Here is a 13,951-nt window from a genome sequence, read left to right as displayed (position 1 = left end):
GCTCCAACTACTGGAGACAAATTCCTTGTGTGTTTTTTGGACATACTTGGCAAATAAAGATGATTCTGATTCTGGTGTACATATCTACTCATGTACCCTTCCACCTCTGAAAATATGAGAACAATACCCGCAGTATCACAGATGATGTGTACATTTTAAGGGAGAAATAATAATATTTTGTTATTTTCAGAGGTGGAAGTGGGCATGAGAAGAGATGTACACTAGTTTAGGTGATGATGGATCGCAGTTTTGGGACAAATCAGCGTTAAGGTTTTTTTTTACGTTCAGCGTTTTAGACTGTCGCTGCCTAATGGCAAATAATAAAACACCCACAGGCTTCTTTGGCACAAGTGTAATTGAGAATGTGCGATACATAGAGATTAGCTGTGATTAATGGGCCTGTTGATGACATCTGCCACAGTCCACAAGGTCTGGACTGTCCTTGCACAACCAGTCCCAGCACACAATGCATGAACAGAGAAGGCTGAGGTGTGGGGTTTCACTGGTGTAAAAATTGTACTATATGCTGCTGCAGTGGCATGTCATGACAATGTTCAGCCTCATGTGGCTGAAGTGTGTTGGCAATTCATACATGACCATAGACATCCCTGCCCAATTCCCCAGACTTGAATCCAATCGAGCACCTCTGGGACATCATGTCTTGTTCCATCCACTGCAGCCACGTTGCACCACAAACTATTCAGAGGTTGAGTGATGCCCTGATCCATGTTTGGGAGGAGATCCCTCGGAGGAACATCCGTCGTCTGCATTCCCAGATGTTGTATTGCGTGCATACAAGCACGTTACTGTACGACTGACTGAATGTGTATATAAAAAAATCTGTTTGATTGTTTCTTATGTAATATGCATTCTTATTTCTTGAGATGGTACATTTTGAGATGTTGTCAGCTGTAAGCTATTCTCATTGAAATTGTAAAAAAATAAAATAAAACCCCTTATTTTACTGTTTGTGCGAGTAATCTTTTTTTTTTTTTTGATTGAACTACTGCAGTGAATAAAGTTTTCCACAATATTCAAATTTATAGCGATGCACCTGAACTGGTACCATATGTTTTTACACTTAAAAGTGTGAACTGACAGAATTGCTTTCACACACATTGTTGGATTACTAAAAATAAAGTAACAACACTATTATTTTGAATGATTTAATGATTACATGGCTGTTATGACATCCCCTATGCTGCTCACAACACCTAGGGTTCATATTTCTGATAGCTTGAGATGATATTGTCGATGTCCAATGACAAGCCGGTTAATCCACTTTAACAGGGTTTACACTTTTCAACAGAATGCGAACATACCTATTTGTCTCCGTATTCTGTCAACACAATGTAAATAAATGACCAATTAATAGTTTTATTGCATCTTGGTTTTAATGAGAATCACCATTGGATGGTAGAAGTGTCAATTAACTAACCCAAACCTGCAACAAAGCGCCCCCATTCAATTCTTTTGTAGAATAGAGAAGAGCATGCAATGTACTGTCTGACTGATGCACGCAGGTCAAAATCAAAAATAGTAATTAGTCTTTAATTCATGCTGCTTTTAAAATGAGATATCATTACAATGCTTTAATGACAGTGTAAGCGTTCTGGAATCTTGGCGTTTTACTGTCCATTGTTGCAAGCTAAGACAAACATAAACGGGGGCTTGAGTTTCAAAATCATCCACTGTTCACAGAAAGTCATTTTACGGCTCAACATACTTAAGTCGTCTTAGTATTTAAAAACATAAGCAAACAAAAAGTCAAAGCTCGAGTTACATTCCCGGTAACTCTTTTTATATAACCCTTTCACAACAGCCGCAGCTGTACAAGCATCTTGAAGGTAAACAAGCAACTGTAGTTTTCTAACAAGCGAAGGTTAGTCTGTTGGCGAGTAACACACATACAGGAAGATTGGTATTGCTATTCACCAGGCCCATTTCGTCGTCTGACTCGTTTCACTTTACTTATTAGTGCCGACTTTCATTCCTCACCAGATCTCCTCCTGGACACACTCGTCTCCATGTTGACTATGCTCTTCATGGCCACAGCTCCTCCAACCGTTCCATCACAAACAGTACCGACATTTTTAGCAAAAAAAACAAAACAAAAATGGGTGATTGCAAAAATGCTGTTAACGGGCAGCGCAAATTAAGCACCCTGCGCCCGTACCATCAATAGCGCCGACATTCTCCTATCAACAAAAACAGGGCTGTTGAAAACGTGAAATGCCTGCGCTGTTTTAACGTTTTATAACTATCATTCTTAGTGTGCCGTTTGTATGAAATACAAGGTTGCCATTGAATTAGCAACGATATGGTTGATATATTAACTTGTACCTAGTATTAAAGTCCTGGCTCAGTTACAGCATCTTACGGGATTCACAGCTAATTTCTAGGGAAATTGTAATTTCTGCATGCCAAGTTGAATAAAATGTCTTTGACATGTAAAGGTAGCACTGAAGAAGCAGACAATGAAAAAAAACTGTTAGCGGGAATCTTTAATTTACAGTGTTAAGTCACAAGATGTCTACTGTATTTACATTAATTACAGTTTTTGCAACACAGTTTTCAGAAGCCACACCTTCTTTGTCTCATGTACATAAATGTTCCCTTACAAAAGGATCTGGTATTTCAGGGTACGGGGGACCCTGTTGATGACTAGGCGGCCGTCATAGCTGAGCGAGGCGAAGAGCCACGGATCGGCCGACGACCACTCAGCTGCATACACACTGTCTTCATGCTCCTCGTAGGTGGACACCACACTGTCTTTCAGAGGCTCCTTGCCCCTGCAACACATGCACACATAACACATGAGAAGGCGGCAAGCTGAAGAAATGAGACAAAATCTATGCCATACCTAACACAACATTGTCACGTGCAGTCCTGTTAATAATCCTCATCATTTCATCCATCCATTTTCTGAGCCCCTTCTCCTCACCAGGGTCACGGGCGTGCTGGAGCCTATCCCAGCTGTCATCGGGCAGGAGGCGGGGTACACCCTGAACTGGTTGCCAGCCAATCGCAGGGCAGATACAAACAAACAACCATTTGCACTCACAGTCACACCTACGCGCAATTTAGAGTCTCCAATTAATGCATGTTTTTGGGATGTGGGAGGAAACCGGAGTGCCCGGTGAAAACCCACGCAGGCACGGTGAGAACATGCAAACTCCACACAGACGGGGCCGGGGATTGAACCCGGGTCCTCAGAACTGTGAGGCTGACGCTCTAACCAGTCAGTCGGTCACCGTGCCGCCTCATCATAATGCGATAAATGATTTAGGTCCATGCAAATCGTGACAACCAGCTGCAATCTAAAGGGCTTTGAAAGTTAATTTTCAGTGCATGTTTGTGCACATAGGTAACATGTCCCATTTAGGATGATGCATATTGTGAATATGAGTTTTTAAAAATGAACGGATACTGTAATTTTTCGTGTATAATGCGCATTTTTCACCCAAAAAAAGTGTCAAAAGTCAATAGTGCGCATTATACATAACAATTAGGCAAAATATTAATCTCAGTCAGCACCATATAATTTCTCCCCAATCTGGCACAATCCCGATTTTTAGATTAACAAAAGACCCTTTCACTGCAGCACATGGGAACAAAGTGGAATTGACTGCCAACATCATTTATTCAAAAATAATGCATTCATGTCATGGGAAAGTTTACTCCAAGAATTTAAAATGAGAGGTGGTAACTTCCTTCAATACTATAAAGAACAATCCTATAAAGACTCAACACACGTGAATACTTTCCCGCCCTTTTCTGTCCTCTCTCATCTTGTTCTCTTGGTCAGTTATATATCACCGGGTGTCCCCACTCATCCACAAATAAGATCACGATTTGACAGTTGTAACGTTACTTGTGTGCAAATATCTGAACTAACTATTGTTCTGCTGTGGTTCGCACCCCTATTCCCTTGTCCGTCCTGTCCTTCTGTCTGTCCCCACAAAAACATTTTCGGTGCGGCTGCACTTTCAATAAACATAAAAAATAATAAAAAAATAAGCAGAGGGAGTATTTCAAACTCTGTTGCAGAGCAAAACTGTTCCAGCACAAAAGGCATACAGAGCCACCATTCTGCAATGCCATGCAGCTGAACAGGACAGGTTAAAAAAAATAAAAATAAAAAAAGCCAATTTTTTGCTAATGACAGATGGATATTTCAGCCGATCCTTCTCATGTTCCCTTTAAGAGCTATTGTTCATAATTAGTGGGGAGTAGGAGCATCACAGATTCAGTAAATGGCAGTTTGTTAACCTCTGCTAAGCACAAAGGTTTGTCTGTTTGACTGCTTAACTTCTTTATTTTTCGAAAAGATCTTTTGGCCTGATGGAATGCCTACACATGAAAATTGGTTGAATCCCATAATCATCCTCCATGTATCAGATATTATGCTTTGTGTTATTATGTCTATCGCCACTCATGTTGTTTTAATAACATTAAGTTATGATGCAACCTACATTTGTGTGTAGATTCATCATTAAGTCCATTCATCACTGTCAACCCTTTTCCTTCATTTGTGTGTGAGAGTGCATAGAAATGATTGCAGAAACAATGCTTACCGCGACGTGTTTGAACAAACACACAAATACAGCACTCCATGATCAATCTTTTAAGATGTTGGTTTTCTTTTTGAACTTGGCACTCTGTTGTTTTGCTACTCTAGTTGATCATATACAATCGCCAAAGTCATTTTCATGTTTTGTTTCTAATTACATTAAATACGTGCAAAGACAGAACAATTTAGGACTGAATCGTTGAGCTGTATCTCAAAATTTATTTCACAATCTCAGATGGCTGGATTTTTTGGGCGGGACTAAAACAAGGTTGTGCTCTGGTCACCAGGGAACACCATGAGTCGGCCCTCCCCCACTGCGAGTGACGTCTATGGCTATTATGGAATTACGAGTTACTTAGTAATAATAGCTTGACCTATTTCTACCCCCACTACATCTTGCAGCAAGCCTACAACTCGAAAATTCCATCTTCCTGAAGTATTTAACCAAAGCGACCCGTTATTCAGCCAGTAGTTAACTAAAGACACTTGAGCACACAGCGTCCGAGCGAACGTATTTGATCGACAGGTGAAAGGCTGTCTCCTGTGCCTTCAACAGATGCGTCCACACAGCCCTGCAGCTCGTGGGCGGGCTTCCTTCTTGGTCATTTTTTTACTTATTCACATTTGGCAGGATTTTAAAAACACTCTTCTCTGTGGTGTGTCAAATGTCAAATTCACAAGACATTATTTGGGCCTCTTGGGTCTTTAATGTCTCATGAATTTCAAAAAACAAAACAACAACAACAACAAAAAAACATCTCCTTACTGACACATGTTGCTCTTACTTATCTTCCTGGGGGTTGTCCTCGCCCTCGCTGAGATCCTCATCATCCACCAAATGGCCAAATGGCTCTGAGGATATCGACACCATGTTGGAAAGGATGAGGCGGCTGTCACTGCTGGCTGTCAACACCAGCTGGTCGTGGCTGTGGTTATAGCGGACGCTCCACACCCTAATACAAAATGAGCATGCAGCATTTAACAAAGAACCAAAAGCATCAGGGAAAACCATGAAAGTGCCACAATGTATGGACAAAATTATTGGGACAGCAGGTCATACTCAATTAGAGAACCATTGTCGATATCGGGATAGACATCTTTTCATACACATTTGATTATTGGGATTTAAAACTTATGGTAATCTTTTTTTTAACTTGCAACTTTGTGGTCATGGTATTATGTGGGAATCCAAGGGCCAATTGCTTACATGCTGAAACTGGAGTGGAGAGAATGGGGCTTCTGTGGGCCAGGCAAGTTGCGAGGACAGAGATTGAAGTCCAAGGACATAACGATGAAGTTGTGCATTAAAACAAGAAAAAAAAAATTTTTTTTTTAACTGTGTAGTTGTTAATATTAGCTAAGATGTTTGTATCCACATTTTTGAACAAATGTAAAATGCTTATCCAGACAATGTAGGAACTAAAATTACTTGGGAGGCTGAGATTAGGGGACATCGTTAATCATTGCCAACTGCGGGCCTGTGAAGCCTTTGAGACTACTTTGTGATTAAGGGCTCTGCAAATAAACTTGATTTACTCAAATATTTTTTTCATGTTTTTTATTTCTTTTTTTGTTTGCATGATTATACAGTAAATACTTTATGCCAAGACTATTAAAAACAGATTCATGAGAAATTCAACATGCATTTTTTGTCTTGCAGCTGAAAAGTTTTATTTCAGTGCATGTGAGCGTAGTGACCTCTCTGAACCAATACTAATGCATAAAAGCGATGTTTAGTTTGATTTAATAATAATAATAATAATAATAATAATAATAAGGCATTACACTTGCATAGCATTTTTTTAGTCACTCAAAGATGCTTTACAAGTTCATGCATTCATTCACTCCTCTGTCACACCTAGTGGTGGTAAGATACTTGTGTAGCCACGGCTGCCCTGGGTCAGCCTGACGGAGTTCACCTCAATCTGAGTGTGCGAAAATTGGATGTATGTGCCCATCCTGTGTATCATTTTGTTTAAAACTTGGGACAGCATACAAGAGAAACTGCCCAGCACCATTTATCACAGTGCGCTGAAATGACCTAGAGGTAAGGGGAGAGTTGAAAAGAGTTTTGTCATAGGTGATATGGCATGACTTCTTCTTGTGACTAGCTTTGAGTCAGCCCTTAAATCATTCAGAAGCTCTAAAATTGCTTTGGTGAACCGAAGTTATGGCGCGATAATTTTTATGGCATTTCAAATTTTTTTACATGAGCGGAAAAGACCCATTCTCCCCTGCGCCTTCTCATCAAGGTTAAGCAAAGCATTGCCGTTTGCCACATGCCTTTCAGAGGCGGCATCACAATTAATCTCCGGTTTGAAAAACCACACTCCCATTGTTTAATGACTCTATTTGCATATGCTCCTCCCAGAACATGCAAAATGAACTATGCAGCAATTATGCACGTTTGACAGATGCAATCCTAGATGTGCCAGGTTAGTAGTTCAGCGTCCACATCTGTTTGCGTAAGCAATCTAGTTTACACCAATTTTTGCATGTGCAAACATTTAATAAATTAGACTATATATGTATTAAAGTATGAGACAATTGAGCAAATCTGTGCATCAAACAGTTGTACTGTAACAAAAATACAAAAAAATAATACTGGTAAACAACTGCGCCAGTCGTGCTGTCATGAGCTATGCCTTGTAGTTCCTTTGCTTTGCGCCCCTCTCGCCCTCTCTCTCTCTCTCTCTCTCTCTCTCTCTCTCTCTCTCTCTCTCTCTCTCTCTCTCTCTCGCTCTCTCTTCTCAGCAAACCTTGGCCGCACACTTGTTGTCAATCAGCCTTCGTCATCACCTGCATTTAAGCTTGCCAGATCCAGGACTCCTCTGCCAGAGTATTAACGTTCATCCGCGGTACACCGGCTCTTCAACCACACCGCCAAGCACATCCACCTGCTCACGCCAACCGCACGTTTCCTGTCTTGACGACCCGCCATTATACCTCAAAGGTCCAACTCCAAATTCCTTCTCAATAAACCATTCTCCACAAATTTCCTCAGGCTTCTCCTGTTTCTGGGTCCAGTTTAAATTGATACCGTTGTACACGTGCTTTGATAAAGTCTCTCTAAAAATAGTATTAATAATATTTTAAGTGGGTGTGAAGACCACCCACAATAAGTACACTAATCTTTTAATTTGTGTAATTAATCAAGTAAAAATGCATGTACCCAACTGTACTCTGCAACAACATAAATGTAATCAATAAATGCATTTGAAATAATGGAGAGTCGTTCAATCCACCCATGAAACGACAAGAGAACCTTCGTCGTGCTGTCAAAAGTTTACATGTTCCAGGAGCATTCTGCAATTTTTTTCCCCCTCCACCTTTGAGTGCCACCATAACCAAAAGAGAAAAGACAGATTTCCTATGTGCAGAAATTAAAATGCTCCCACATGTATAAGTTGGACAGAGTGGTAAATTTAACCCTTTTAGTACTTGGCTTGTACCAGTTAGCAGGTAGCAAAAAGTCACTCTTCTTTGTTAAACCCCACTGCCAAATGAATTGAAAAGATTATCATCTTCACCTAGTGAAACAAAGACAGACATAGTGTGGGCAAAGATAAAATTGCATTGCATTGTAAAAAGAAAAATGTAAATAAATAAATGAACTATGTCAGTCACCAGATTCATTTGTGCAAGAAAACGTAGTCATTGATACACACATATATCACAAAATGTTTTGTTTTTTTTGTATCTCAGTTTCACACCATCGTGCACAAGCAAATATATAAACCTTTTTTTGTTATGGAATTGCCCCTTGAGATGAGCCATCTCATTTTAGAGTCGGTCCAACACACAAATACAATAAACACAGTCTTGCAGAAAACGCACCATTCTCACAGTGGTGATCAGAGCAAAAAATGTGTACATCTCAGTGTGTTTTCAGTTGCCTATCAAGAACATTTGCTACCTTACAGTTGAGCTCCCACATAATTATGATCATTATCATAATAAATTCGCTATACCTGGTGTTTCCCTTGTCTCTCAATTATTTGTGTTACGTTGACAGTAGCTCAATCAAATCTTATTCATCTTTCTATCACTCAGGTTGTGAGTGCTTTTCCCTCCTTTGCTACTTTTCAGTCTCTTTCTTCCTTTCTCTGTGCTTTTGTCTATCACTTCCTCCATCTCTGTCAGCCGGGGCATGGCTCAAAGTGCAGTCCCTGTCCCCTCACAGGGGGGGATTGAAGCATGGATATCCATGCTGTTGACAGAAAATCAGCTATTGCCATGCTATTCCCTACTATTCTCTAATCTGCTACCCTTACAGTACCCTTAGGAACCCAGATGTCCCTTCAGCATGTGCTCCTTAAATGGTAGTGCACAGCTACACGAACAGACGTGATATATTTAAAAAATGGCAGACTGCTGCAGAAAAGATAAAGTAGAATGAGTAGAAATATATGGGGTGGTAGAGTGCACACAGAGACACAAATGCAAACACATGCCTATCACCTATCAGAAGTAGATGAAATCTGCAGCAACCTGCAGCTATGGATGTGTTGGCCAAGTTTATCTTCCTTCTGAGAAGATGCAACATCTTTGTGTGTGTGTGTGTGTTTGTGCATGTGGCTTAATCAGGTAGGAGTGTTGTGCTGCTGGAGAAGCCTGGTTTAGAGCCAGACACACACACACACACACACACACACACACACACACACACACACACACACACACACACAGACACAAACACATCTTTTAATCTTACACAGGAGAGGGTCTCTCTCTCACACTCTCTCGCTCTCTCTCACACACTGCTGCAGTACTCTTGTGTTTAGCTCTTGGCACTGCCTGCACCTTCATAGAGGAGAGGAGAAGCTGAAGCAGAACTGAGGCGCATTGGGCCGACAGTGGTTAAACCTTTACTGTCGAAAGGAGTAACTGCCTATTTAAAACGTAATTAGCGTATAACTACATTTTATTGCACCACAAGTACTTAAGGCATTCAATTATTTAGGAGATAAAGCCATTAATAAAATCAGAAACCAATCAACAGTGGCGCAGTGGTGTTTTCATTGTCTTCAGCATAGTTTTTGCATCCTCCACAAACAAGAAAAAAACAAAACAACAACAAAAAAAAGACCCAAATAATTCAGTGATTAATCACAGCATGGTGCCTTTTTCCTCATTTGCATTTTCATTTCCATGTCAATAGTGGTACCTCAAGTTCGAACGGCCAAAATGTTGTACAATTTGGAGTTTTACCAAAGATTTGGTGAAAAAAAAGCCACAAAATTCAAACAATATTTGAATTTCAAACCATATACATATCATACGAGCAGTCAGAGCACCTCAGTAGACATGGGCTGTGTATTCTACTATGGTGAGTGACTCTCAGGATCTAATTGACAAAGATCCCAAATAGCCAGAGCTAAATTGGGAACTACCGTAACAGATTGCACAAGCTGTTGATGGGTGTGTTGCTCATGATCTACTAAGATTGCAATCTTTTACTAAGATAACCAGACAGCGGGGGTTAAATTGTGTGTTCACTCACTCCAAACGATTGCATGCCCTGTTAGCAACAGGTGTAAAGGTAGTGGAGACCACGGTATGTTAAAGAGGCTTTTGCCCTTCATGTAGATCTGAAGTGATGGAATTGGAAGTGTTAGTGGAAGAGGCAAACAAATATATTACTGGGTTATAGCTAGCAACCACATAAAAGCCATGTTTTGTTTGATGATTTGATGGGGGGGAAAACCAAAAACTTCAGCAAAATTGTTTTTGGTTTTTTTAGGCCAAGCTTATCAAGACCATCATAACAACTTAGATCCAGTTCCCTATTGATTCTAGTGCAATGATATAGAAATGCCTTGATTTTGCACATCTTTAGTTGTTGTACTTATGCGTGATCTACACCAGTGGTACGAACATTACAAGTAGGTACCTTATTAAGAAGTCAGTAGTATGTTTAGAGTCAGTGGATATGGAATTCGTTTGGACTACAGAACAACTTTTTGATGGGACACTTCGCTAATATGAGACACACTGTGACTAACCGTCTAACGCTAACCCTGGTTACACAGTTCAAGGACAAAGCCCTTTTAGACGGACATTCGCACACACACACACCCAGACAGGCAGACACATGCGCGCACACACGGGGCACACACACACGCACACATGCATGGACACACACTAGTATACCTACCAATGTGAGTGCTCCTCCAGGGTTTTGATGGGCTCCTGGACATTACGGACATCCCAGAACTTAACCTTGCAGTCGTCTCCACAGCTGGCCAAATAATACTGCCTGTTTGGGTTGAAGTCCAGGTCACGCACAAGCTGGCCGTGAGCGTTCTCGATACAGTAAATCTGACTGAGGAGAAGAGAGAAAGCGATACAGATTTAAGGAGGAAAGTTTTATATAAATGGGAGAAGTTTGGGTAGGGTGACAGTTGAGACGGTAGGTTGAGGGAAAGTATTTAGAATAGATGGAGGGAAAACCTTTGAAGAGCAATTACGAAAATCCATCCATCCATCCATTTTTTGAGCCGCTTCTCCTCACTAGGGTCGCGGATGTGCTGGAGCCTATCCCAGCTATCATCGGGCAGGAGGCGGGGTACACCCTGAACTGGTTGCCAGCCAATCGCAGGGCACATACAAACAAACAACCATTCGCACTCACATTCACACCTATGGGCAATTTAGAGTTGTCAATTAACCTACCACACATGTTTTTGGGATCTGGGAGGAAACCAGAGTGCCCGGAGAAAACCCACGCAGGCACGGGGTGAACATGCAAACTCCTCACAGGTGGGGCCGGGGATTGAACCCCGCTTCTCAGAACTGTGAGGCAGACGCTCTAACTAGTCGGTTACTGTGCCGCCCAATCCCGAAAATAATAGGGAAAAAGTAGTGGAGTAGTTTGAAAGAACAATAATAACAGAGAGAGACTGATTCACACTGTCCAGACATTCCCAAGTGTGTGTCTGTCAGCCAAGGCCAGGCTCAATAAAGAAGCTGACATCCGGTGCTGGTGCTGTCATAAAAGCAACTCCACAGCTTTGAGTTCCTTCTAGTCTGAAGTTAATATCATGGACATGACAATGGAACAGGCAAGCTCTGCATTGTGCCTCCTTCCATCTTTTTGGTCAAATTTCTCCACCTCCAACTACTTTCATCTGCTACATATTTTCCTGTGTTCAAGTCTTCTGTACTACTATAATGCAATATTTAAAATACGCTTTTTGCCTTTCTCACTCTCTCTCCACTACACCTTTCCTTTGCATAGCTGAAAGAAATATATTAGATGGCAAAGGCAATTATCTCATCTACCCATGAGCTGTACAGGTCTATGGATACAGATCTTTGCATAATGCACTAAGAGTGACCTAAGTATTCTTTTAATTTGCTGTTAAACTCAAAGGCCACACATTACTTGTTTTTCTTCAATCATACGTAATGTTTTTATAATTGTGAGAAGTGCTAAATGCTTGCTGCATTTGCACCTGTGCACACATTTACAACTGCAAATAAGCATTTAAAAAAAAAATCATTTTTTAAAATCTCATTTTCTTTTCTTATTCAATTATATTTCACACGTCTTGGGACTCACTGGGCTAATCTGGGACCTTGAGTTTCAAATGTCGTGTCATATGATGTGTAAACGTGTGTTGGTATGACAATTAAACTCTTTGAATCCTGGTGAGAGCGCAAGCAATAGTTTGGTCTTCCGGGTCCCGGAGCCACTGCTACTGATCAGCATCGGCAGTCTCGGCGACGTGTCCTCCAGTGAGATAGGGGTATAAGGCTTATTCCATCAACTTGTGCTTCCAGCTCCTGTTTTTCTTCAATTTACGAGCGTTTTGTGTTGCTGTTTATGCAATGGACTCGTTTCTAATGAACCATTCATCATTTCAGCAGTTCTTTCAAACTAGTGCAATCTCTTACATTAGTATATATTTTATACAGTAAGTGGATTAGGAAGGCATCCTAAAAAACTCTAATTGACTGACTGGGTGTAGTGCAGTTTAAGTTTTCTATATAAGACAATGAATTTTTCACTGAAGATGAAGTAGATGGAATACAATAGCATTTTTCACAGCACCTTCCAGGAGCTGGCCGTTCGGCCAAACTGAGCAATTGGGGGAGAAGAGCCTTGGTGAGAGAGGTAAAGAAGAACCCAAAGATCACTGTGGCTGAGCTCCAGGGATGCAGTCGGGAGATGGGAGAAAGTTCTAGAAAGTCAAGCATCACTGCAGCTCTCCACCAGTCGGGACTTTATAGGAGAGTGGCCCGATGGAAGCCTCTCCTCAGTGCAAGACATGAAAGCCCGCATGGAGTTTGCTAAAAAACACGAGAAGGACTCCAAGATGGTGAGAAATAAGATTCTCTGGTCTGATGAGACCAAATTAGAAATTGTTGGCCTTAATTCGTGGCATGTGTGGAGAAAACCGGGCACTGCTCATCACCTGTCCAATACAGTTCCAACAGTGAAGCATGGTGGTGGCAGCATCATGCTTTGGGTGTGTTTTTCAGCTGCAGGGACAGGGCAGACTGGTTGCAATCGAAGAAAAGATGAATGCGGCCAAGTACAGGGATATCCTGGACGAAAACCTTCTCCTGAGTGCTCAGAACCTCAGACTGGGTCGAAGGTTCACCTTCAAAAAAGACAACGACCCTAAGCGCACAGCTAAACTACCAAAGGAGTGGCTTTAGAACAACTCCGTGACAGTTTTTGAATGGTCCAGTCAGAGTCCTGACTTAAACCCAATTGAGCATCTCTGGAGAGACCTGAAAATGGCTGCCCACCAACATTCACCATCCAACCTGACAGAACTGAAGAGAATCTGCAAGGAGGAATGGCAGATGATCACCAAATCCAGGTGTGAAAAACTATTGCATCAGTCCCAAAAAGACTCATGGCTGTATTAGCTCAAAAGGGTGCTTCTACTAAATACTGAGCAAAGTGACTGAATAATGGCTGTGTGATATTTCAGTTTTTCCCTTTTAATAAATCAGCAAAAATCTCAACAATTAAATTTTTTTGCAATATAACAAAGTGTGAAAAACCCCACTGTATATCGTTTAATGATAAAAGAAAAACAAATAAAATCTCACAAGAGAGAGTGATGATGTACTCCAACCCTTTTGAAACAGCTACTTCTTGGGTACTGATTCATGCAAAGGGCTACTAATATGATAATCACTTCTGAGGCTGCTTCAGGTTCAACAATATGCCATTACAGGTTATTCATACTACGGCTGCAAATAATTATTTTCCTAATAGATTAAAATTACTGTTCTTTCTCCCCCCATAAAATTATTATGATTCAGTTCCTGGACCAGCTCGCTCCAGTCTTCACACACATTTTCTGGAACTGTGTGAAGTACCATCCTGTTTCGAACGCTCCACCATCATCTCAGTCC

At 41.1% G+C, this 13,951-nt stretch overlaps 1 protein-coding gene across 2 annotated transcripts in view; it reads right to left on the bottom strand.

The window, feature by feature from the left end:
• Positions 1–1,432: 1,432 nt before the first annotated feature.
• The window catches only part of eipr1 (EARP complex and GARP complex interacting protein 1), a 60,237-nt gene continuing 47,718 nt past the window's right edge, over positions 1,433–13,951 (bottom strand). Inside the window, exons 7-9 of one of the 2 annotated variants that reach the window (XM_061695791.1) lie at positions 10,731–10,898; positions 5,359–5,526; positions 1,433–2,792 (exon numbers count right to left, since the gene is read on the bottom strand). In XM_061695791.1, coding sequence (XP_061551775.1) covers positions 2,618–2,792; positions 5,359–5,526; positions 10,731–10,898 — 511 coding nt within the window. In that variant the 3' untranslated portion in view covers positions 1,433–2,617. The remainder of the gene's footprint in view (positions 2,793–5,358; positions 5,527–10,730; positions 10,899–13,951) is intronic. The other variant, XM_061695792.1, reaches the window with a different exon arrangement.

Source organism: Phycodurus eques, chromosome 14 (genome assembly GCF_024500275.1).
Source record: "Phycodurus eques isolate BA_2022a chromosome 14, UOR_Pequ_1.1, whole genome shotgun sequence".
NCBI classification, from domain to species: Eukaryota; Metazoa; Chordata; class Actinopteri; order Syngnathiformes; family Syngnathidae; genus Phycodurus; species Phycodurus eques.
The sequence above is the reverse complement of the archived record's forward strand: the minus strand, read 5'-3'. Positions and strand labels throughout refer to the sequence as shown.